The following is a 23,990-nucleotide window of genomic DNA, read 5'->3' on the forward strand; positions in this document are numbered from 1 at the left end:
GGGGGTGGGGGTGAGGAATGACAGAGCCCCTCGCTGTGAAACCACTTCCCTGGGAATCTGTCCATTCTGGGCCAGATCCACCCCCCTCCCACTTCACTTGGAGCTGGGGGGCTTCAGGGCTCTTTCGCACTATGGGAGGTGGAAGTTTGGTGCCCTCCCCCCCGAGTTCCACTGATCACCCCCCCATCTCCCCTCCCCCCATTCTGGCTGTGTCTCCCTGGGGATGCTGCGCCCCCAGCAGGGGGAGTAGTGGGGGTGGGGGGAGGCGCCTGGCTCAGCGTGGCAGCCCCTAGTGGTGAAATGCCAAATATTACATTTAAACGCCTCTCAGGCTTTGCTGTTGCTCCTGGGGGCACTGGCGGGGCTGGGTTATATTTCCTGGTGCAGGGGCCGTGCTGTTCTGTGTCTGTACTGAACACAGGCTTACATCACAATGGTATATAGGCTCTAACTTCCAGTGGATTTGGGGCACAGTGTGTAACCCCGTATCTCATGGCAGCCAGCAGGTGGCGCTGAGAGCCGCACGTCCCCCCTCACCCATAGACTCCGTCGTCACATCCTGTCTTGTCCTCTCCGGAGATCGGAGCGCAGTGGCCAGTGCGGCCCGTTCCACGCTCTGCAGCAGGACTGTCACGGCCGACCCCACCTCCCCCTTGTCTCCACTGTCCCAGAGGGAGGTGCTGTTCAGGAGGGCATTGAAACGGAGAGTCACGTTCTGGGGACAGGAAAGAAAAATCCCTGGGAGCGAGGAGTCCGGGGGTTCAGGTGCCACGTCCCCTGTGTTCCCAGGGTTGTGTCGGGCATCACAGCCAATGCCAGTTCAGGGGGCTGCAGTGCTCTCAGAGGGGGAGCCCTTTACAAAGGGGGTCCACTGACGCTGACTCAGGGCCCCACTGGAACCTGAAGCTAACTGGGGCTAGAACCCTTTGTCCTTCCTTCTTCGCTCCTGCTCCCCCATCCCCCAATTACAGATGCCAGGGAACAACATTGTCACAAGCCCACGGCTTCCTAGACTGTCTCTATGCTGCATCAGGCAGCTGCTCAGAAATGTCTGGCAGGGCAGGGATAGAGCCCAGATCCTGCTGCCTGAAACACTCAGGTCACTGACAGATGAGCTGAAGGAGAATCCTCATTAGCTGTTAGCAGTGTAGCACCTCTGATGAACAACAACAGTTTTGAACACTAGAGGGCAAATGTGGGTGGACAAACACAAACTTGCACTCACACAAACACCAATAGAAGGTGCATCCCCCTCCCCACAGCAGTGGAGGGCACAGATCTTTTCTGAGGAGTATCTACATGTCTCCCTCCCCCCCAGTGAGACTCCTAACCCGGCACAGCAGCACGCAGGGCTCTGGGGCACACACAGGGGCACTAGTCTGCAGGGCACATTCAAGGGGTGGAGCCTCTCACCTCCAGTGATAAGGTCACATTCCCGTCTCCGCACATGGACATCGAAATGTTTAACGTTGAATTAAAGAAAGAGCAAAAACTGCTGCTTCTGCTGCTCCGCTTTCCCTGCAGAGAGACCCAGGGCAGAGGGTGAGTTCTGCAGGCGCCGAAGGGCGACCAACATTGGTGTTTGCCTTATGCAGGGGCCTGATCCTGACACCCCTCATTGAGTGAATAAAGCTTTTATATCAGACGTGTCCAGGACATGTATGATGGTGCTGTTGCCACAGCGAGAGGTTCATGGGGAGAAAGGGAACAGTTTCTAGTAACAGCTGGAATATATCAAGGCTTGGGACTAAGCCCCTTTTTGTTCACATGGGTGCTGGGTGCATTGACAGAAAGCAGCCAGAGAGGAGTCCCCTGGCACCTGCCTTTTACAGATGATGTAGTGCTCATGGGAGAGAGGAAAGAGGAAGTGAAAGAAGATGCAGAGAGACGTGCAGGTGCATATTGGAAAGAAACAGCATGAAAATCAGCAGAAGAAATCAGAGTACATGATCTGTAGATTCAATGCTCTCCTGCAGGAAGACAATGGGGGTGTAAGTCTGCAGACCAGCCACTAGCAAAGCTACAGAAGTTTTAGAAGGTTCAATATCAATTTGCAAACAGCTAGAAGATAATAAGGTGATAAGTAACAGTCAGCATGGATTTGTCAAGAATAAATCCTGTGAAATCAACCTGACAGCTTTCTTTGACAGGGTAACAAGCCTTGTGGCTGGGGGGAAGCAGTAGATATGGTATATCTTGACGTTAGTGAGGTTTTTGACACTGTCTCATGTGACATAAACAAACAAGGGAAATACAACCTATATGGAGCCACTTTAAGGTAGGTGCATAACTAGTTGGAAAACCGTTCCCAGAGAGTAGTTATCAGTGGTTCAGAGTGAAGCTGGAAGGGCGTATCAAGTGGGGTCCCACAGGGATCAATGCTGGGTCTGGTTCTGTTCAATATCTTCATCAATGATTTAGATAATGGTATACAGAGAACACTTAGAAAGTTTGCAGACGATACCAAGATGGGAGGGCTTGTAAGTGCTTTGGAGGATTGGACTAAAATTCAAAATGATCTGGACAAACTGGAGAAATGGTCTGAAGTAAATAGGATGAAGTTCAAGACGGACAAATGCAAAGTTCTCCATTTAGGAAGGAACAATCAGTTGCACGCATACCAAATGGGAACTGACTGCCTAGGAAGGAGCACTGCGGAAAGGGCTCTGGGGGTCATAATGGATCACAAGCTAAATAAGACCTGGTCTACACTACGAGTTTATTTTGAATTTAGCAGCGTTAAACCGAATTAATGCTGCACCCGTCCACACAACGAAGCTCTTTATTTCGATATAAAGGGCTCTTAATATCGATATCTGTACTCCTCCCCGACGAGGGGAGTAGCGCTGAAATCGGTATTGCCATTTTGGATTAAGGTTAGTGTGGCCGCAATTCGACGGTATTGGCCTCCGGGCGGTATCCCACAGTGCACCATTGTGACTGCTCTGGACAGCAATCTGAACTCAGATGCACTGGCCAGGAAAAGCCCCGCGAACTTTTGAATTTCATTTCCTGTTTGCCCAGCGTGCAGAGGTGATCAGCACGGGTGACCATGCAGTCTGATAATCGAAAAACAGCTCCAGCATGGACTGCACGGGAGGTACTGGATCTGATCGCTGTATTGGGAGAGGATTCAGTGCTAGCAGAACTACGTTCCAAAAGACGAAATGCCAAAATGTTTGAAAAAATCTCAAAGGGCATGATGGAGAGAGGCCACAATAGGGACTCACTACAGTGCCGCGTGAAATTTAAGTTGCTCAGACGAGCCTACCAGAAAACTGAAGAAGCAAATGGAAGGTCTGGGGCAGAGCCACAGACATGCCACTTCTACGCTGAGCTGCATGCAATTCTAGGGGGGGGCCGCCGCCACTACCCCACCCCTGACCGTGGATTCCGAGGAGGGGGTAATCTCAGCCATGCCTCAGGATTCTGCAGACGGGGAAGATGAGGAGGAGGACGAGGAGGACAAGCTTGCAGAGAGCACACAGATCTCCGTTCTCCCCAACAACCAGGATCTTTTTCTCAGCCTGGCTGAAGTACCCTCCCAACCCTCCCAAGGCATTATCCCAGACCATGAAGCCATGGATCACAAGCTAAATAAGAGTCAACAGTGTAATGCTGTTGCAAAAAAACCCAAACCTCATTCTGGGATGTATTTACACAGTAGTTCTCAAACTTTTCTACTGGTGACCCCTTTCACATAGGAAGCCTCTGAGTGTGACCCCTCTTATAAATTAAAAACACTGTCTTTAAAATTTAAAACCATTATAAATGCTGGAGGCAAAGTGGGGTTTGGGGTGGAGACTGACATCTTGCAACCCACCATGTAATAACCTCATGACCTCCTGAGAGGTAGCAACCCCCAGTTTGAGAAGCCCTGTATTAGCACAAGAAGGGACAAGAAGTAATTCTTCCGCTCTACTAGAGGGATGAGGAGGATTGAGTCCCAGCGATGAAAGAAACAAACACAGAATTGCCCTGATCTTGGATGGGGTTTACAGGGGTCACCGTAATACCAACAGCAAAGGTTTTTGTCTGGGAATTTCCATATTGGTGGTAAAAAAACACAGGGCAAAATCCCCAACAAATGAATGATGGGGTCAAACGTACCTGCAGAGAGAAATTCCTGCACATCTCTTTGATTCCCTCAAACTCAGGGCTGGAGTTAATGCTGGGGACTTGGAGCGATGGGAAGAGAGGAGCAGACGTTAGCGTTTTCATATCAGATTTTCATCTCAACTCACTCCTGCCTGGGGGAAAATCGCCTTCTCTTCCCAGCCCCGCTGGCTGCTCTCTGCGCACATGCCAGTCCTGTGCTGCCAATAATTTAACATGCGGCTGCTACAAAACTCCCTCCCTTCCTCCCCGTCTCACTCTGTCTCTCTCTCTCCCCTCCATTTATACTTGGCTTTGCCTGTCCCTCCTGCTCCCGTTTCTGAGGCTTCTTGGCGTGTTTCCATCTGCTCTGCAGAGAGACCTGCTGGGTACAGACGCCTCTGCCCACTGGGGAGAACCCACCTTTCCACATGCCTTAGCCCCGCTGCGCTGCCGACCAGGAGCTGCCCTAGGTAAGCGCCACCTGAGCCCCCTCTGGCACCCAAACTCCCTCCCAGAGCCTGTATCCCGCTCCCCCTCCCGCACCCCAACCCCCTGCCTGAGCCCTGAGCCCCATCCCAGAGCCTGCGCCCCATCCCCCGCACTCCAACCCCATTCCCCAGGCTTGACCTGGAGCCTGCACCCCCTCCCACACCCCAACCCCCTGTCCCAGCCTGGGGAGAGTGAGTGAGGGTGGGAGAGAGTGAGCGGGGGAGGGAGAGGGATGGAACAGGCGGTGCAGGGGCCTCGGAGGAGGGGCAGGGAAGCGTGTTTGGGTTCGTGTGATTAGACAGTTGGCAGCCCCAGGGAAGAGACACCTGCCCCCGGCAGCCCTGCTCACCCCTCCCCGGCCTGGCTCTGGTGTAATCCCGGCCTGGCCCTGGCACAGCCCCTGCTCCGCTCCCAGAGTCAGACCTGGGCTCGCTGGTGCCTGTGGCTCTGAGACAACCGGAAACACCCCAGTGGATGGACAGGCTGGGCTGGGGGAGGGGAGGGCCTGGAGGCTGAGCTCCCCCTGGCCAGGGCTGAGACCCAGAGGGACCCCGTCCATGGGGGGCAGGGGGCTGGCGCAACATCCCAGACCAGTTCCCAGCTCCCTGCCCCCTCGGGCAAAACCTCTGCCTGTGTAACCCCAGGCCCTGCCCAGCCCCCCAGGTGCCCCCTCCATGCCCCCCGTGGCAGGACCCACCTTGGCACAGGGTCATGTTCCTGTTGGAGGGGACGTAGCCGGCCCGGCACTCACACCGGTAGCTCCCGATGGTGTTGATACACGTGGCGTTGGGGCCACAGATATCTGGGGTCTTGTTGCACTCGTTGATGTCTGAGAGGGGAAAGCGGGGGAGGGGGGTTGCACACAGCACAGCTGGGGGCACATGGGGGCAAAGGACCATGGAGACACCCCCCACCCATTGCAGGGGGCGTGGTCTGTCAGTCAGTCTGTCTGCTCCATCTACCCCCCCCCCATTCTATTCTCCTTTCTTCCCTGCTACTTGCAGGGCCCCAATCCCTGCAGCACAACCCCTCCCGCACCCCCAGATCGGGGGCCCAACCTTTTCCAGACCAGGACCCTGCGATCTCCCCCCTGCACCAGCCCTGACAGAGCAGGGTTAAGGGGGAGCCCGATCAGCCAGTTAAGCTGCAAAGGGGAAGTGACTCAGGCTGCGTGCAGGGCGCTGGCTAGAAGGAATCTCGCCTGGGAGGGGACAGGTGGGGCTTCTCTACAGCCTGAGGGCTGGGCCCAGTGGTGGGGGCCTGAGGCGAGGGGGGCTAGGAAGCCCCGAGGGGGGGCTAGGAGCCCGGAGGAAGGGTTTCGCTAGCAGGCATAGGACAGAGGGGTCTGACTTTGAAAGGCTCCCCCAGAATGGGGATCCCAGCGTGACCTGGCCGGACGGCCGAGACACGGGGCAGCCGCGACTCCGGGAGCTGCAATGGTGGAGGAGAAGAAAGGTGGCGCTGAACTGGAGCTAGTCGCCAGAAGGGGGCACCACACTCAGCGTTACAGACCCCAGCCCCATGGGTCCCCTCCCTGTTCGGGATACACCCAGCCCCTCCCCTCCCCTGGAGCACTAGAAGAAGGGTGGGTGGGCTGCGCCCAGGGGAGTGCAGGGGAATTGGGTGATGTCCCTTTAATCTAGTTTCTTTGCTCTCTGGTGGCTCTCACGGGGGTCTATGGCAGAAGCCCGCAGACCCCGACATGCAGCCAGGCCCTGCACGGCTGGTAAATGGGTTGTTTGGAAGCCAGCTGGATCCAGGGGATCCCCCTATTCCTAACACTGCACAGTGAGCAGCGGCCCAACATCCATTCCCGGACCCTGCTGTGACCACCAGGCCCAGGGCCCTGCGGGGTGAATCCACTGAACCCTCAGACGGATGACGTCAGCTCGACACTCGCTGCCGATCCAGCCTGTGGAAGCCGAGGCCAGAAGCGACCCTCCCAGTCTGACCCCCAGCATAGCCCCAGATGGAGTCACCACCCAGTGGGTCACCAATCTGGCCCCAAACGGAGGGGACTTTACTGCCCTCGCTGGCTCCTGGGGCCTTTCACCGCTGTGGAGAGTTTGATCTGACATACGGGCCCCGCCCTGCCCAGGCACAGAGAGCCCTGCCGTGATCTAGCCAAACGCTGGGGGGCCGGGCACCCGCCAGGCTGCCAACGCGGGTAGCGCCAGGTGCCGGGCAAAGGGGGATACACGGGGGATTTTGGGGCTCCATGGTGCAGCGGGGTCACTCACCCCGTGCAGGGAGTGGGGTTTTCTACCTAGGGACCCGGCCTGTATATGCAGAGATGCACTCATTCCGGCCAGCCAGCCCCTGGGGAGCCTGCAGTCCTGTCTGGGGCAATGAGAGATGGAGAAGCAGAGCAGGGACGATCTCTGACTGCAGCTGCAGGTTTGGGGGGATGTTGCCGCTTCTAACGACATCCCCAGTGCCCTACGCTCATGCCTCGGTGGAGTTAGGCAGCCTGGCAAGAGACATGGCGACCTTCAGTCCCTGGGCTCAGTTTCCAATTTGCAAAACAGGCTGGGAGTCAGAACAGACACTTTGCCCGGGTGTGGCGCAGAGAAAGAGCGAGACCTCAGGGCAACCTGGTTAGTTTCACCATCCATGAATGCTGGTTAGTGTCAGAGATCCTGGGTAAGCTCAGTGACGGTGCATTAACAGCATCACCAATGCCAAGCAATCAATAAAAGCCCCAAACCCTGAGCTAGGCTGCAAAAAAGTCACAAGCTTGGTTTAAAAATTACGAGATTTTTTTTTAAAAATCCATTTTGGCTTCATTTTGTCAGTCACCCCAGTGTAAAGTTTGGCAGTTTTTCCTCCACCATGTGGGCCAGGCCCTAATTTTGATTTTAGACAAAAGCAGAATCACGTGACTCTGGGAGGTGGGGCTTTAAGGCAACGCCAGGAGTTAACAACACTGCAGAAAAGCCAGAAACATCATGCCTTTGCCATGACTTTGTCCAGCTCCCGTTGTACCTGTGCAGATCTGAGATGTATCCTTTTGACTCTTCCCAAATCCCCAACTGCATTTACACATGTAGCTCCCTGGCATGTTGATGCAGTTCCCGTGGGGCTCACAGATTGTGGCGTTTCGCTGGCACTCGTCAATGTCTGTAAGGGGAGAGAAAGCACTGGGTCAGGCTGATCTAGGAGCTGGACCTTGGGCACTGGGGGACGCTGCTGGGGGATAATCCAGGCATCCGACATGCACCGTGCGCTGGGGAGACGGGGCTGGTTAGAGCCAGGGGTTCAGTGACTGGGTCAGCGAATGGCAGCAAGTGGCTATTGTCCGGAATGAGCCGCTCCATCCGGGAAGGGAAACGCAGCCCTGCCGGGACACGCGCCTGCTGCTTGCTAAAGCTCCCAAGTGGATCTGGCGATGCCCAGTGCCGCAATATCAGTGCAGACGGCAATGCCTGAATGAGCCGCCCGCCCCTGGAGGGGACAAATGGGGAGCTGCTTTGGAGGAAGGGGATAGAGAATAACATGAAGGCTGGTCTAATGTCTGGATATCAGTCAATGGGGTGACCTCCTCTGCACCCCACGAGCTGCCCTGGGCACCCCCTTGCACACAGGACAGTGCAGAACCAGAGGGGTTCAGAGACAGGCAATGAGAATGATCAGGGGCCTGGAAAAACCCTCTATGGAGAGAGACTGTAAAGACTGGGACTGTCACCTTGGAGTGAACCTAAGAGGGGACGTGTTAAGATGCTATAAATGCCTGACGGGGATAGAGAAGGGAGATGGGGAGCTTCTCTTCTCCCCACCTCATAACACGAGAGCCAGGGCCAGTCAGGGAAGTGAGAAGACGGGAAATTCGGAACGGAGCCAAGGAAAGGCTGTTTTACGCAATGTGCGATTAGCCAGTGGAACTCCTCACCACAGGAGTCCCTCAGGCCAAAAATTTAGCAAGATTCAAGGAGCGACTGGACATTCCTACGGATGATGAGAACAGCCAGATAAGATCATAGTTAAAGGGCACAAACTCTTGGGAAGAGAGAGAAAACTTCCTGCTGTGGGGCTTCAGCCCAGCTGAGTATTAGAGACCAGGACGTGAGGGCAGATTATCCCCCGGCTGCCACTGCAGGGCTCTTCCACCATCCTCTGCAGCATCTGGTTTTGGCCCGTTGGAGCCGGGATACCAGGCTAGATGGGCCTCAGCTCTGATCCCATCTGTGCTGTGCAAGTGCCACGTTACTTGTGTCTCAGCCTGGCCGGTGCCATGGTTTTGTCTCTTCAGAGGCTGAGCTGCTCCCGGGGCAGACTGAACCTGTCAGAACCTACCGGCTGCATCCTGCCAAGTGCTGCCTCCTCCGCCCCTCGACCCTGCGACACTCGCGGGTTCTCCTGACAGCACCAAGGCAGCGCCGCGTTTCCAGAACCTGCTTTATTCTGGAAACGACGTACAATCGGGTTCTGCCCCCGAAGGCTTCCAAGGGTCCATGCGGACTGAGAACGGAGCTTCCAGCGTCCTTATCCATCCCGTCCTGGTGCAATTGGGATGTTTATAGTGGGTAGCGCTGCAGCCGGGGCCCCGTGGTGCCAGGTGCTGTACACACATCCAGCCACAGCACAGCCGCTGCTCCAAAGCGCTTTCCCCAGCTCTGACGCTCTGTCTGCTGGAGAAGAGGGGCCATGTGCTGGGTTCTCGGTGGTGCGGCCAGAACTCTCCCCTCCCTCGGGCACACGGGTGTCCCGCTGCTTTCAAACTCACTTTGAGTTGCAGGGAGCTCTGAGATTGGGTGTCTCTAGTGGCTTAAGTACATGGAGATATTGAGGGTAACAGCTCCTGTGGAATCGCTCCCCGTCCGGACACTCTGGTCTGGAATAATCAGTGCGCTTCCAAAGAGAACAGCGATCGCCATCAATCCCCCCCGAGGACAAGCCCTAGGGATTCTCCACACGACTCCCGATACCAGCTATCCCCGCACAATCCCCGGGACGCTGGCTGAGATCCCTGTGGCGCTGATTTCTTCTTGTGCCTAGACCCGCCCCAGGGCACTGGCTGGGGTTATCCCACGCGGCCTGGGGCTGGCGCAGGAACGGCTGGGCGAGGTCTCTGCCAGGGGAAGCGTTTGAACCAATGGGCTCCTGAGATCTCCCAGTGCTACGGGCCCGGTGCTCTGCGCCCCTCAAATGGGGGTGTAATGGGCAGTTTCCATGGGAACGGCTGGCTGGGACTTGACACAAGCTCTAACTACCGGCTGAACATCGCAAACAAGGGCCTGGAACGCCCCGGCCCCTTCTCCGGTCAGGCCGCCCTGGCTGCCTAAGGGGGCATAATGGCCCCTAGGAAACACCCTCCCACCCAGGGAGCTCCCTGTCAGTGTGGGGCTGGAAAAGGCTCTGCTCCCAGCCCTGAGGGAGGGGGAGATTGGGGGCGTGGCCGGGATGCCCTGCGCTGGGGCTATTCCCTGCCCCCCAGGCCCATAGTGGGCAGAGCGCACTGTGCTGTACGTGGACCATACACGAGGCCCCTTCCCAGGCTCAGGGGCACTAGCAGCCTGGATTCTGTGTGCAGGGGACAGCGAGGGCCCCACCCATCTCTCCGGCGCCCCCCCCCTGCAAACCTAGGGGTTTATTCCCAATCCAAACACCGAGGCAGGGGAGATCCTGCCCCCACACGCTGGGGCAGAGGTTGAAGGTCACAGCTGATCACAGCCCTGGTGAGTGGATCAGGTGTCTTTGCTGCAGCTGGCAGCAGCCTCTGGTGCAGCACCAGGCCTGGAATGAGCCCAGGGATGTGTGTGTGTGTGTGGTGGGGGGAACTGAGGAGGGTGCGGTGGGGGCCAGGGGAGAGCTCACCCTGGTAGGTGTTCCAGCGATCCCCAGATACTCATTAATATCTGTAATGCAAGAGGGGACGCTCTGTACAGTCCTGGCAGGGAGACATTCCCCGTATCACCCTCCCCCAAACCCCCGCACTGAGCCGGGTGACGGGACCCAGGCGACTGGGCCCCCAGCAGCTTAACAATCACAGGCCTGGTTCTCAGCTATACTCAGGCGGCACTAGGCTGCTCTGGCAGCGGAACGGCCACTGGAGAATCCCCCACCCTGCAAAAGGGGCCACCCCAGCTGGTGTGGAGCTGCTGTCGGCTTCCTGCACCCACCCTGCTCCTAGCCCCTGACGTAGTGGCTGAGGCTGGTGCCCAGCACTGCAGCTATTCCCTGCCCCCCAGGACCCATGGGGGAGGATCAGGGGTGTGGCTGGAGCACACTGTGCTGTGGCTATTCTCTCCTCCCCAGGACCCATAGGGGCAGAGCGCACGGTGCTATTTCCATGGTTCATACACGAGGCCCCTTCCCACGCTCAGGGGGACACTAGCAGCCCAGATGCTGCGGCCAGTGAGGGTTCCTTCCCCTCTTCCCAGCGCATCTCTGCAGCACAAGAAGTTTGCTCTGTGGGTCTGTTTCTAACCCTGAGGGTTTATTCCCTGTCCAAGCACCGGGCACAGGGGTGAGCCCAGCCCCATGCTCTGTGGGAGTAGGTAAGGGTCTCATCTCATCACAGCCTCGCTGAGCCCTCGGGCCACTGCCAAAACCGGTAACAACCTCGGTGCAGCGCCAGGCCTGGAACAAGCATTTGTGTGTGCGATGTGGGGATCTCAGCAGGTGGGGCCAGGGGAGAGCTCACCCTGGCAGCTCTTCTCACTTGTGTGCATGAACTTGGCTTTCCCAGAGCTGGGCTCGTAGCCATCGCTGCAGGTGCAGTAGTAACTCCCAGGCACGTTGGTGCAGTTTGCGTGGGGTCCGCAGTCTGCTGGGCTCGGGCCCTGACACTCGTCAATATCTGCAGCACAAGAGGGGATGTTCTGTACAGTCCTGGCAGGGAGACGTTCCTGTATCACCCACCTGTACTGAGCAGGGTGATGGGTCCATTGCGACTGGGACCCTGGGAGTTTAACAATCACAGGCCTGACTCTCAGCTACGCTCAGGCGGCACTAGGCTGCAATGGCAGCGGAACGGCCACTTGAGATTCCTCTGCCCTGCAAAAAGGGCCACCCCAGCTGGTGTGGAGCTGCTGTAGGGGTCCTGCACCCACCCTGCTCCTAGCCCAGAGGTGGGCAAACTACAGCCCGTGGACCACATCCGGTCCGCGTGACCATCCTTCCTGGCCCTTGAGCTCCCGGCCGGGGAAGCTAGTTCCTGGTCCCTCCCCTGCTGTCCCTCCTCCCCCGCAGCCTCAGCTCATCATGCCACCAGCGCTCCGGGAGGTGTGGCTGCCAGTCTCCTGATGCTCTGAGCGGCATGGTAAGGGGGCGGGGAGCAGGGGGGTTGGATAAGGGGCAGGGGGTCCAGGGGAGCAGTCAGAGGACAGTGGGCAGGGGGCAGTTGGATGGGGCAGTCGGGGGTGGTGGTCAGGGGACAGGGAACAGGGTGTGTGTGAATAGGCGTGGGAGTCCCAGGGGGCCTGTCGGGGGCGGAGGTGTGAATAGGGTTCGGGGCAGTCAGGGGACAGGGAGCAGGGGGGGTTGGATAGGGGGTGGGTTCCCAGGGGGGCAGTTTGGGACATGGGGTCCTGGGAGGGTCCGGTCAGTGTACAAGGAGCAGGGGGGGTTGGATGGGTCGGAGGTTCTGAGGGGGGGAGTCAGGGGGCAGAAAGTGGGAGGGGGAAGATAGGGGGCAGGGACCAGGCTGTTTGGGGAGACACAACCTTCCCTACCCGGCCCTCCATACAGTTTTGGACCCCGATGTGGCCCTCGGGCCAAAAAGTTTGCCCACCCCTGTCCTAGCCCCCGATGTAGAGGCCGAGGCCGGGGCCCAGCACTGCAGCTATTCCCTGCCCCCCAGGACCCATGGGGGAGGATCGGGTGCGTGGCTGGAGCACACTGTGCTGTGGCTATTCTCTCCTCCCCAGGGCCCATAGGGGGCAGAGTGCACGGTGCTATTTCCATGGCCCAGACACGAGGCCCCTTCCCAGCTCAGGGGGGCACTAGCAGCCCAGATGCTGTGTGCTGGGGCCAGTGAGGGTCCCCTCCTCTCTCCCCAGGACATCTCTGCAGCACAAGGAGTTTGCTCTGTGGGTCTGTTTCTAATTCCGAGGGTTTATTCCCTGTTCAAGCACCGGGCACAGGGGTGAGCCCGGCCCCAGGCTCTGTGGGAGCAGGCGAGGGTCATGTCTCATCACAGCCTCGCTGATGTCTCGGGCCACTGCCAAAGCCGGTGGCAGCCCCGGTGCTGCGCCAGGCCTGGAAGGAGCATTTGTGTGTGCGAGGGGGGGTCTCAGCAGGTGGGAGGAGGGGAGAGCTCACCCTGGCAGCTGTTCTCACTCGCGTGCGTGAACTTGGCTTTCCCAGAGCTGGGCTCGTAGCCATCGATGCAGGTGCAGGAGTAACTCCCAGGCTCGTTGGTGCAGTTTGCGTGGGGTCCGCAGTCTGCTGGGCTCGGGCCCTGACACTCGTCAATATCTGCAGCACAAGAGGGGATGTTCTGTACAGTCCTGGCAGGGAGACGTTCCTGTATCACCCACCTGTACTGAGCTGGGTGATGGGTCCATTGCGACTGGGACCCTGGGAGTTTAACAATCACAGGCCTGACTCAGCTACGCTCAGGCGGCACTAGGCTGCAATGGCAGCGGAACGGCCACTTGAGATTCCTCTGCCCTGCAAAAGGGGCCACCCCAGCTGGTGGGGAGCTGCTGTCGGGGTCCTGCCCCCACCCTGCTCCTAGCCCCTGATGTAGGGGCTGAGGCCGGGGCCCAGCACTGCAGCTATTCCCTGTGCCCCAGGACCCATGGGGGAGGATTAGGGGCGTGGCTGGGGCACACTGTGCTGTGGCTATTCTCTCCTCCCCAGGGCCCGTGGGGGCAGAGCGCACGGTGCTGTTTCCATGGCCCAGACACGAGGCCCCTTCACAGGCTCAGGGGGGCACTAGCAGCCCAGATGCTGCGTGCTGGGGCCAGCGAGGGTCCCCTCCCCTCTCCCCAGCGCATCTCTGCAGCACAAGGAGTTTGCTCTGTGGGTCTGTTTATTCCCCATCCAAGCGTCGGGCACGGGGTGAGCCTGGCCCCATGTACTGTAGGAGCAGACAAGGCCACGGCCTATCAGAGAGGGGCCAAAAGGCCATTTGGCCTGGGCCGCAAGTTCAAAGGGGACTCAAATTTAGACACTTAATTTTGTGGCATTTGATAAGTTTTGCAACTTGTTTTTATGAGCGTCCTTATTGGACCAAAATCAACGTGACCCACCTTCTCTCAGCTTAGAGCTGCAAATTCAAGAAAATAAGATGTGGTTTGGTAAGACATAATTTTTTTGTTAACTGATATAGATTTTGTCATATTAAAGAGTTAAAAATGTTCATAGATATTGTGTGTTTTTGTCAGTTTGCCTGTGTCAGTGGCTTCAGGTGAAGGCACCTTCAACGTGTTGAAGCAGGGAAAGAACTATCCCCGTTCAGCTATGGGACAGGAGCGTGTGAATGGGCTCCCCACGCTTAACGTCAGCTGTGACACTGCATGACAGCGAGATTTTTCCTCAGTAATTAGTGCATTTGCACAGAAAAAGGCTCCAAAAGCATTTGTTATAAATATAAAAAAATCAAATTACGTCTCACTCTTTTTTTGGTGCCTTATTTTGTTTTCATGTGTCGTCATTTTGTATGTTTATTATGGCTGGGGCCTCAACAGCTGGAAGTGTCCTGCGCCTCTCTGGACCTCTGAGAGAGCCTGGGCGAGGGTCACGTCTCATCAGAGCCTCGCTGAGGCCTCGGGCCACTGCCAAAGCCGGCAGCAGCCCCAGTGCAGCGCCAGGCCTGGAAGGAGCATTTGTGTGTGCGAGGGGGAGTCTCAGCAGGTGGGGGCAGGGGAGAGCTCACCCTGGCAGCTGTTCTCACTCGCGTGCGTGAAGTTGGCTTTCCCAGAGCTGGGCTCGTAGCCATCGTTGCAGGTGCAGTAGTAAGTCCCAGGCCTATTGGTGCAGTTTGCGTGGGGTCCGCAGTCTGCCGGGCTCGGGCCCTGACACTCGTCAATATCTGCAACACAAGAGGGGACGCTCTGTACAGTCCTGGCAGGGAGATGTTCCTGTAGCATCCACCTGTACTGAGCTGGGTGATGGGACCCAGGCGACCGGGCCCCCAGGCAGCTTAACAATCACAGGCCTGATTCTCAGCTACGATCAGGTGGCACTAGGCTGCTCTGGCAGCGGAACAGCCACTGGGGAATCCCCCACCCTGCAAAAGGGGCCACCCCAGCTGGTGGGGCGCTGCTGTCAGGGTCCTGCACCCACCCTGCTCCTAGCCCCTGATGTAGGGGCCGAGACCGGGGCTGAGCACTGCAGCTATTCCCTGCGCCCCAGGACCCAGGGGGAGGATCGGGGGCATGGCTGGGGCACACTGTGCTGTGGCTATTCTCTCCTCCCCAGGGCCCATAGGGGGCAGAGCGCACGGTGCTATTTCCATGGTTGATACATGAGGCCCCTCCCAGGGTCAGGGGGACACGAGCAGCCCAGATGCTCTGTGCTGGGGCCAGCGAGGGTCCCCTCCCCTTTCCCCAGCGCATCTCTGCAGCACAAGGAATTTGCTCCGTGGGTCTGTTTCTAACCCTAAGGGTTTATTCCCCATCCAAGCGCCAGGCACAGGGGTGAGCCCGGCCCCAAGCTCTGTGGGAGCAGGCGAGGGTCACGTCTCATCACAGCCTTGCTGACGCCCTCGGGCCACTGCCAAAGCCGGCAGCAGCCCCGGTGCAGCACCAGGCCTGGAACGAGCATTTGTGTGTGCAAGAGGGGGTCTCAGCAGGTGGGGGCCAGGAGAGAGCTCACCCTGGCAGCTGTTCTCACTCGCGCGCGTGAAGTTGGCTTTCCCAGAGCTGGGCTTGTAGCCATCGGTGCAGCGGCAGTAGTAACTCCCAGCCAAGTTGATGCAGTCTGCGTAGCATCCGCAGTCTGGCTGGCTCGGCCCCAGACACTCGTTAATATCTGTAATGCAAGAGGGGACACTGTGTACAGTCCTGGCAGGGAGACATTCCCTGTATCACCCTCCCCACCCCCGCACTGAGCTGGGTGACAGGACCCAGGCGACCGGGGCTCTGAGCAGTTAGTGATTAAGGGCCGGATTCTCAGTTACGCATTTCTGCTGTTGGAATGTCGGAAACAGCCCCCCCCCCCCGAGCCTCCTGTCCCAGGTATGGGGGGTTCGGCCCCACAAACACCAGATCCCCCATGTGAGGGGAGGGTGGGAAGACTCCCCCTGGGGCTCCGGGATCCCTGTGTGTTGGGTGTGTGTGTGTGTGTGACAAGCTGCCTCACCTCTGTCCCCCACTTCCTTAGATTCCTGCGAGCGGGGGCGGGGAAGGGGGAGTACAGCCACGGCTGCCCCATTCTGCTCCTGTCAGGGACTCAAACCCCAACAGTGAAGTTCATTGTCTGACCGCAGAGAGACAGGCAACACCAGCAAGGTCCGATCAAAAGCTCTTTATTGACAAGTGCGCACATCAATAGAGAGCAGCTCGTCTCCAGAGAGAACCAGCCTCCTCCTTTACAACTAAGTATAGGTTATATGGACAGTTCCGTCGCATCACAGATTATTCATTTCACACAACCGATATCCCACCCCCCTTTGGTTAGTAACAAACCCTAGTAACAAAGCACATCTATCTTTCTTTATAATGTAAGCAAGTCGTGATGCCCCAGCAACTTTCTTATCAGCATGGTTGCCAAGCACCAGAAACTGGAAGACAGGAGTTAAGAACGGACCTAAGACAGAAACAGGGAGTGAATACAGGGAGGCTGGCTCCTTATCAGTTCCTCAAACGAACTGTTCCTAACCCAGCACAGCTGGTACTATGCCGGGAATGGAACCCCTCACTTATCTCACTTTTTCCCAGGGCTTTGTGAGACATGCTACTTCTAAGTATTTTTCACTCCAGGATTACCCAGAAGCCCTTGTTAGCCTGACTTCAGTCAGGTTGGCATAACTGTTTTTTGTGCTACATCTTTATTCAGGCCTAACACTCCCATGGGGCCCCTCTGCCCCTGGACACCCAGGGGCTGATTAGGGCCCAGGCTGGGATTTAGGTGGGTCAGTGTGATGGGCCCCCCCTTCCCTGTGCCCCATTCACAGAGCCCAACACTCCTGGCTCCTGCTGCTCACTCTGGAGGCCCCGGTTCGATCCCCAGGAGGGCGGCCTTCACCCGAGCTGCTGCCCCCCCTCATTCCCCAGCCGGGCTGAGCACCCCCAGCAGGCCCTGGAGTCAGTGGAATTGGCTGCTCCGGCCCTCAATGCCCTGCTCTGTCCCAGCCCCCCCAGGACAACGTGGGAGCCCCGTTACCGTCACAGGTCTCTGTTGGGTCGGTGAAGAAGCGATTCCCCCTTGGCCGGTATCCATCCAGGCAGGTGCAGTGGGTGCTGTTCACACACTTGGCGTCTGCTGGGCACAGCATATGGCTGTTGCAGTCCCCAGTGGTACCTGCAGGGGCAGGAACAGCTGGGCAGGGTCAGCCAGTTCAGAGCGGCTCCCCCCAACTCCCCTCCCACACACACACAGGGGAATCGACTCCTTTCACACGCCCCATTCGCTGATTTTCATCCCTCGGTGCCTGGCAAACAGCTCCGACGCCATCCACCGCCTGGCCATAAGCTGCCATCGGCTGCACAGGAGGCCTTGGCTCCCCAGGGTGCCCCCGGCACAGACAGGCAGAGCCCCCGGAGCCGGGCGTCGCTTCAAGTGAAACGTTTTGGATCTCACCCAATTTTTTTCCTTTTTGTTGCTGTCGTCGTTACTCTCATTAGCATCAATTTGAAACCGAAACCTTGCTTCAAACTGGAAAACGGGATTTGTTTAGTTTTGAAAATTATTCCATTCCCTGCGGCCCCACCCCCCCATGCAATTTTTTCCCCCGAGTAAAACCAAACATTCCTCTGAACCAAATCGGCATTTTCTGGCAAAAAATGGTTCCTTGGGAAATCCCTGCCCAGCTCTGCTCTGGATTGACTGAGAGCGGAATCGGGCGCGAGGCTAGTTTGGATCATGAGCTGCCTCCCATGACCCAGATTGTGACCTGCCTACGGGGGCTCCTGGATCCTTTAGCTGCCCGGTGTTTGGGGCTCCGCTGGGATCTGTCCCTCTGGCCAGCGTGAGGGGAAGGATCCCAGTGCAGCTTAGCCGGCTGCAGGGCTTGGGGTGGGAGCAGACGGAGCAGGGGGGTGCAGCACTGGGGGACCCCAGTGGGTCAATGGGAATTTGCCCAAATCCCATCTTGGGATTCACAGCAGAGCTGGACTCGGGGCGCAGAGTCTGGATCCCAAACATCCCCCAGCTGGGCACGTGGGTCCCAGGTTTCAGTTCAGCCTGATTTGGGGGGGGGCACCAACAAGTGCCACTTCTAACATCTGAGCCATCAGGGGTTTGATTCGGGCTGGTCAGTAACCCGGCCCTTGGCTACAAAGGGGACCTGCCCCTCACTCCAGCCCCCAGCGTAGAGCCCTGGGCCCCGGTGTCTATTCTCTGCTGGCCACGGGGCTGGGAAGGGAAGGGGAGGGCTACAGAGGGGCCTTCTCCTTTCCCCTGCACACCCCCACCGTGCTCTGTAAACCCACCCCAAGACGCCCACACCAAGGGGCTGCTCCCGGCTCCCCAGACCCCTGACTCTGCTCTCCTCCCACAAGGGAATGGGACCGGAGGGGGCGGAGGCCGGAGACCCCGGGCAGCCGGGAGCGCTGGGGAAGGTTAGCCAGGAGGAGTCAGTCTTACCTTGTACACCATGATTCTGGGCCACGGTGCCCCACAGGCACAGGGCGATGCAGAGCCCTGGAAGGCAGAGACAGGGTGAGGCCCCTGGGCAGATGGTAACCGCTACTCAGCTGCACACGCCCCCAGACGCCCCAGTCCTGCCAATCCCGGGCCAATGGCCAGTCAGGGCCCTGCCGATGGTGGAATTAAAAATGCAGAAACCTGGTGCTCTGGGAAATCAGCCCCAGCTGGGATCCCTGGTCATATTTTTAACTGGTTCCAGTTGGGAACTGGACTTTTGGCCTGGGCAACTGGGTCTTTTATTGTGTATATGAGCAACAAAGACCAGGAGCCCTTATTGTCAGGGCCGGATTTATACTTAGGGCGCCCCTAGGCACAGGGGCTCAGTGGTCGTCCCCCCCGCCTTGGAGCTCTGGGGGCCCTGCTGCCTGGAGTCAGCCGGGAGCTGAAGGGTTCCCCTGCTGCCCGTAAGCTCTTAACCACCACAGGTGGTGTTTGAACCCCGCCACTTTTAAATTTTAGGTGCCCTGCCGCCCAGCGCCCCTCCGCCCAGTGCCCCCCACCCCCTCTGCCCAGAGCTGCCCCATGAACTCCCGCCGAGACCCACTCTCCCAAGCCCTGCCCCCCGGCCCACACTCACTGCCCCCCTGGGAGGTGACGCTGTCTGCCGGGCGGAGGGAGGAGCGCTCCAGCAGCAGGGCTGTGTGGGGCTGTCTCCCCCTCAGCCGGCCCTGCCCCCTGCTGGGACCTGGGAGCGACAAAATTTGAATTTTTAGGTGCCCCATAGAATGTGGCCTCCCTAGGCACATGCCTCCTGTGCCTAATCGGAAATCCAGCCCTGCCCCTTGTGCCGGGATCTGCCCAGAGCCCACAAGCTCTTCCCCAAAGGGGGAGGGGGATGAAAGGGCTTGAGGGTACCCCACAGGGAGGAATTCCCAAGTTCTCCTTCCTGAGTTCAAAGGGTTTTTTTTGCATTTTTTGCATTCTTTACCAAGCCAAGGTCAGAGAAAAGCTGTAACCTTGAGGGTGTAATACAAGCCTGGAGTGGCCAGTATTAATTTTTTAAAACTCTTGTGGGCCCCAACTTCCTGCACTTGAGGTGCCAGAGTGGGGACTCAGCCTGACACCATCTTTGACCTCTCTGTGCTCTGGTCTCAGAGTAAACCCATCTCAGATGAGCCCATCTCAGCCAGTGCCAGGAAACTGGCCCAGTAAACCTAAGGGCAATTCAGTGAGTCTGGAGGGAGTCTCAGTTGGTGCAACATGAACACTGGAGGCAGCCGAGGAAATTGCATGTTACACCAATGTAGCGTATGCCTAGGGGTAAATTCTAGCTCAAGGAGAAATACCCAGGCTTGCTCTGACCCAGCTGGCATGCAAAAATTGACATGTGGCTGCAGTTGAGGAAGTAACAAGAGAGGCTCCCTGCCCCGATTATGATCCCGTCGAAGACCGCAGGTACGCACTCAAAGGCGGCCAGTTTTTAGCCAGGATGGGTAAGGAATGGTGTCCCTAGCCTCTGTTCGTCAGAGGATGGAGATGGATGGCAGGAGAGAGATCACTTGATCATTGCCTGTTAGGTTCACTCCCTCAGGGGCACCTGGCATTGGCCACTGTCGGTAGACAGATACTGGGCTAGATGGACCTTTGGTCTGACCCGGTACGGCCGTTCTTATGTTCTTATGTTCTTATGTTCCTGTCTCCACGGTGACACTTCTATTTCTAGCTAGATGAGAGTTAGCGCGACTGTCTTCTTGAGCTGGAACATTCACCTTCCAGCCCCAGTGCAGAGAGACCTGTGGGCCCCCCAGACTCTCCTAGCCCCAACTGTGTTCAGCCCATGGACTTTGTTCCACTCACCCAATGGATACACGTCACCTCGGGTTCCCATGGTGGCTCAGATGCTGTCAGGGCAGGTCAAGATCTGAGGATTCTGAGCTTTGCAGCCTCCTTATCTTTGAGAAATTAGACAGGAAGCCAAGTCAACTCATGTCCTGTTGCATTATGTTGTATCAACCCACAGCACTGCACTGTGCACACAGGAAAGCACTGTCTTCTCAGCACACCCTGCTCGCCTTCCTTCTGCCCTACCACTTCTCCCAGCCCCATAAGCATTTACTTTCCTGAGTACCTATGGGGAAAACTGACCACAGTGCAGAGGGCCTAGCACCACTTCGCAGAATCACAGAAATGTGGGGTTGAAGGGACCTCAGAAGGTCAAACAATCCATCCCCATGCGCTGAGGCAGGACCAAGTGCACCTAGACCATCCCTGGCAGGTCTTTGTCCAACCTGTTCTTAAACCCCCCAATAACAGGGGTTCCACAGCCTCCCTAGGTCACCTGTTCCTGTGCTGAACCATCCTTAGAAAGTTTTTCCTAATATCTAACCTAAATCTCCCTTGCTGCTCACTAAGGCAATTCCTTCTTGTCCTACCCTTGGTGGACACGGACACCAATTGATCACAGTCCTCTTTATAACAACAATTTGCATATTTGCAGATTGTTATCATGTTCTCCCTCAGCTGTCTTGTCGCTGGACAAAACATGCCCAATTCTTTCAACCTTTCCTCACAGGTCATGTTTTCTAAACTTCGGATGATTTCTGTTGCTCTCCTCTGGACTCTGTACAATTTGTCCTCATCTTTCTTGAAGCGCAGCACCCAAACCTGGACACGGTTCTCCCGCGCTGAGTAGAGGAGAACAGTCACCTGACATTTGCCTTTTTTCAATAGCATCACACTGCAGACTCACATTCCATTTGTGGTCCACCAGAAACCTCACACCCTTTTCTGCAGTGTTGCTGCCGAGCCAGTCAGTCCCCATCCCTCCCCTGCAAGTAATGACTTCCAATTAGCTTTGCACCCTCCTTGTGGTAGTTTCATCTAGTTCATATTTCCTTAGTTTGAGTAGGAAAATGTCATGTGGGACTGTGTTGAAAGACTTACTAAATTCAAGATACATCATGTCAACCTCTTCCCCCACAATCCACTAGACATGGTACCCAATCAAAGAAGGATATAATGTTTGTTTGTCAGGACTTGATCTCAGGGACGCCACTAGGTTTTTTTTCCGCCCCAAGCAAAAGAAATTTTGGCTGCTCCCCATCCCAGCCCTGGGCTCCCCCCTGCACCCACCTGCCGCCCCAGCCCTGGGCTCCCCCCCGTATCCTCCTGCCGCCCCAGCCCTGGGCTCTCCCCCCCACCACACCCCTGCCATCCCAGCGCTGGGCTTCCCTTTCCACCCCCACCAGTGCCCTCCCCACCCCTCTGCCGCCCCAGCCCTGGGCTCCCCGTTCCCCCCCACCAGTGCCCCCCCACACCTCCTGCCACCCCAACCCTGGGCTCTCCTCTCCCCCCACCTGTACCCTCCTTCCGCCGCAGCCCTGAGTCACTGGTAACTCGCTCCCAGGGCGGGTCATTCAGCAGGAATTTTGGATGTGCACAAAACACAGACAGGATTGGGTCCCATATGGTTACAGAGCTGCAGTAAAGTGGAACAATTTTCAGCTTGTGCGATTGGAGGATATCTGGATGCATATTATAAGACTGTCCTATATAAATGAGGAAAAGTTGAGGTGCCTTTATTATTCTTTTGTTCCACTCTTTCTTTCTAGGGGGAATTTGCCAATGCAATATCACTGTCTTCCTTTTAAACAAACAAACAAACAAACAAAAAGGCAATGGCTGTTGAAAATAGCAATTCCAATCCTAATAACCACTGGGAAGCATTTCTTGCTCAATTTTATCCTAGTTTTTCTACAGCAAGTTACAGTGGATCAGTATATTTGATCTGGGAGAAATAAAGTAACAGCTGCCCAAACTGAGCTTGAGCACTCCTGAATTTTGAGGTGTTCAAATCTGGAAGGCAGGTGCTGGGTGTGTGTGTGCGGGGGGGCTGTGGGCTCTGCGGGGGAGCACGGCAGCATGTATGCAGCAGCGTGTCTGGTGCTGCGTGGAGCCAGACATGCTTGTCTGAGTGGCACAGTAAGGGGGCTGGGGGGTTGGAGAAGGGGTGACGGTTCGGGGGCAGTCAGGGACAGGGAGCAGGGGGTTGGATGGGGCAGAGGTTCAGGGGGCAGCCAAGGGACAGGCAGCGGTTGGATAGGCATGGGAGTCCCAGGGGTTTGTCAGGGGACAGGTAGGGGGTGAGGTCCTAGGGGAAGTTGGGGGTCGCAGGAGTGGGCAGTTGGGGACAAGGAGAAGGGAGGTTTAGGTAGGGGCTGGGGTCCCAAGGGGCAGTTAGGGGCAGTGGTCCCGGCAGGGGGTGATCAGGGAGCGGGGGGGGAGTTGGATGGGTTGGGGTTTCTGGGGGGGGCAGTCGGAGGGAGTGGATGGTGGCGGGGGGGGCTCCCCTCCCTCCCCCTGGAGTGTCCTGTTTTTTGAATGTTAAAGTATGGTCTCCCTACCACTCACAGCACTCACAGCACGCTGCCGCATGAGGTCCCCCTCCTTCCTTTCCAGTTGGTAGTGACCAAGGGAATGCTGGGAAATGTAGTTCTTTCCCTGCTCCGGGACTGGCTCTATAGGCAGGGAGCTAACCAAGGAACTACAGCTCCCAGAGCCCCCTGTTGGTTCTGCTGCCCCTGAAAATGGGCTGCCCCAAGCAGGTGCTTGCTTTGCTGGTGCCTAGAGCCGCCCCGCTTGTTCTTGACAAATTCATGTTGGTTCGTACTTCTCACCTATTATCCTCTAGCTTTTAATACATTGGTAGATTAATCATTTGTTCCAGTATCTTTCTGCGTATTTAAGATCGGTTCGCTGGTCTATACTTCCCTTAGAGCTCCTTTTTTTGAAGTTTGCCCTTGCTATGAACCTCACCCACCCTCCAGGAGTTCTGTAAGACAATCACTGATTCAGAGATTGCTTCAGCAAGTTTCTTAAGTACTCTAGGGTAAATTTCATCAGGCCCTGCCGAATTGCATAGATCTAACTTATCTAAATATTCTTTATCTGTTAACTTATCTGTTATTTCCCTATTCGGGACAGTTTCCTTCCCTCTTATTAAAATTAACTGGTGTGAAGGATCTGGACACAACTAACCTTTTTAATCCTGCATTCAGTAAAACTGAAGAGGTGCCCATACTGAGTGGCTGGTTGCTGACATAATGCTCAGAGATATCAGTGTCCTGGGATTGTTAATGAGTCTTGCTGTAAGCAGTCATCTAAGGTGGTGCAGCTGTAATGCCTGAATCACTTTCTTCTTAACAGAAACAAACAGAAGAACACATCTTCATCCAGCTCACAGTGCGGCTCCCTATGAGTGAGATGGTGATGTCCAAGTCTCAGCTGTGATTATAGCTCTTGGCTGCAGCTGTTGTCTTGGAGACACAGACAGAACATCAGTCCCGTTCCAGGTGGTGCCGTAGTAACAGGGTTAACACAGGAAGAAGATGGAAGAGGCAGCTAGCGACTATCCATGTTTGATGGTGTCAGAGAGCGGGATGTGGGTGGTCAGGTCTAGTGGTCAGAGCAGGACCTGCAGCCAAGAACCAGAGCTGCGGGTCACAGCCAGGCGCCAAATGCCAGCACCAAGGGTCAGAGCCAGGGGCAGGAGCCAGGAGTCAGAACCCAGGGTCAGAATTGGGGTCGGAGCCAAAGCTGGAGATGAGGAATTGGAGCTGAGGGTCAAAACCAGGTTACCTGGGGAGGGACAAGGCAGGAGCTGGGCTGGACCAAGGCCGGAGCTACCACAGCTGTGGGCAAAAGCT

At 56.8% G+C, this 23,990-nt stretch overlaps 1 protein-coding gene across 2 annotated transcripts in view; it reads right to left on the bottom strand.

The window, feature by feature from the left end:
- LOC120391382 (adhesion G protein-coupled receptor E5-like) overlaps positions 1-23,355 on the bottom strand; it is a 1,047,477-nt gene extending 1,024,122 nt beyond the window's left edge. The window contains exons 1-4 of one of the 2 annotated variants that reach the window (XM_039515025.1): positions 23,323-23,346; positions 20,143-20,237; positions 18,283-18,339; positions 16,861-16,998 (exon numbers count right to left, since the gene is read on the bottom strand). In XM_039515025.1, the coding sequence (XP_039370959.1) occupies positions 16,861-16,998; positions 18,283-18,339; positions 20,143-20,173 (226 nt within the window). In that variant the 5' untranslated portion in view covers positions 20,174-20,237; positions 23,323-23,346. Of the gene's footprint in view, positions 1-16,860; positions 16,999-18,282; positions 18,340-20,142; positions 20,238-23,322 lie in introns of both variants that reach the window. The other variant, XM_039515024.1, reaches the window with a different exon arrangement.
- Positions 23,356-23,990: the final 635 nt, after the last annotated feature.

Source organism: Mauremys reevesii, linkage group 25 (assembly GCF_016161935.1).
Source record: "Mauremys reevesii isolate NIE-2019 linkage group 25, ASM1616193v1, whole genome shotgun sequence".
Taxonomy (NCBI): Eukaryota; Metazoa; Chordata; order Testudines; family Geoemydidae; genus Mauremys; species Mauremys reevesii.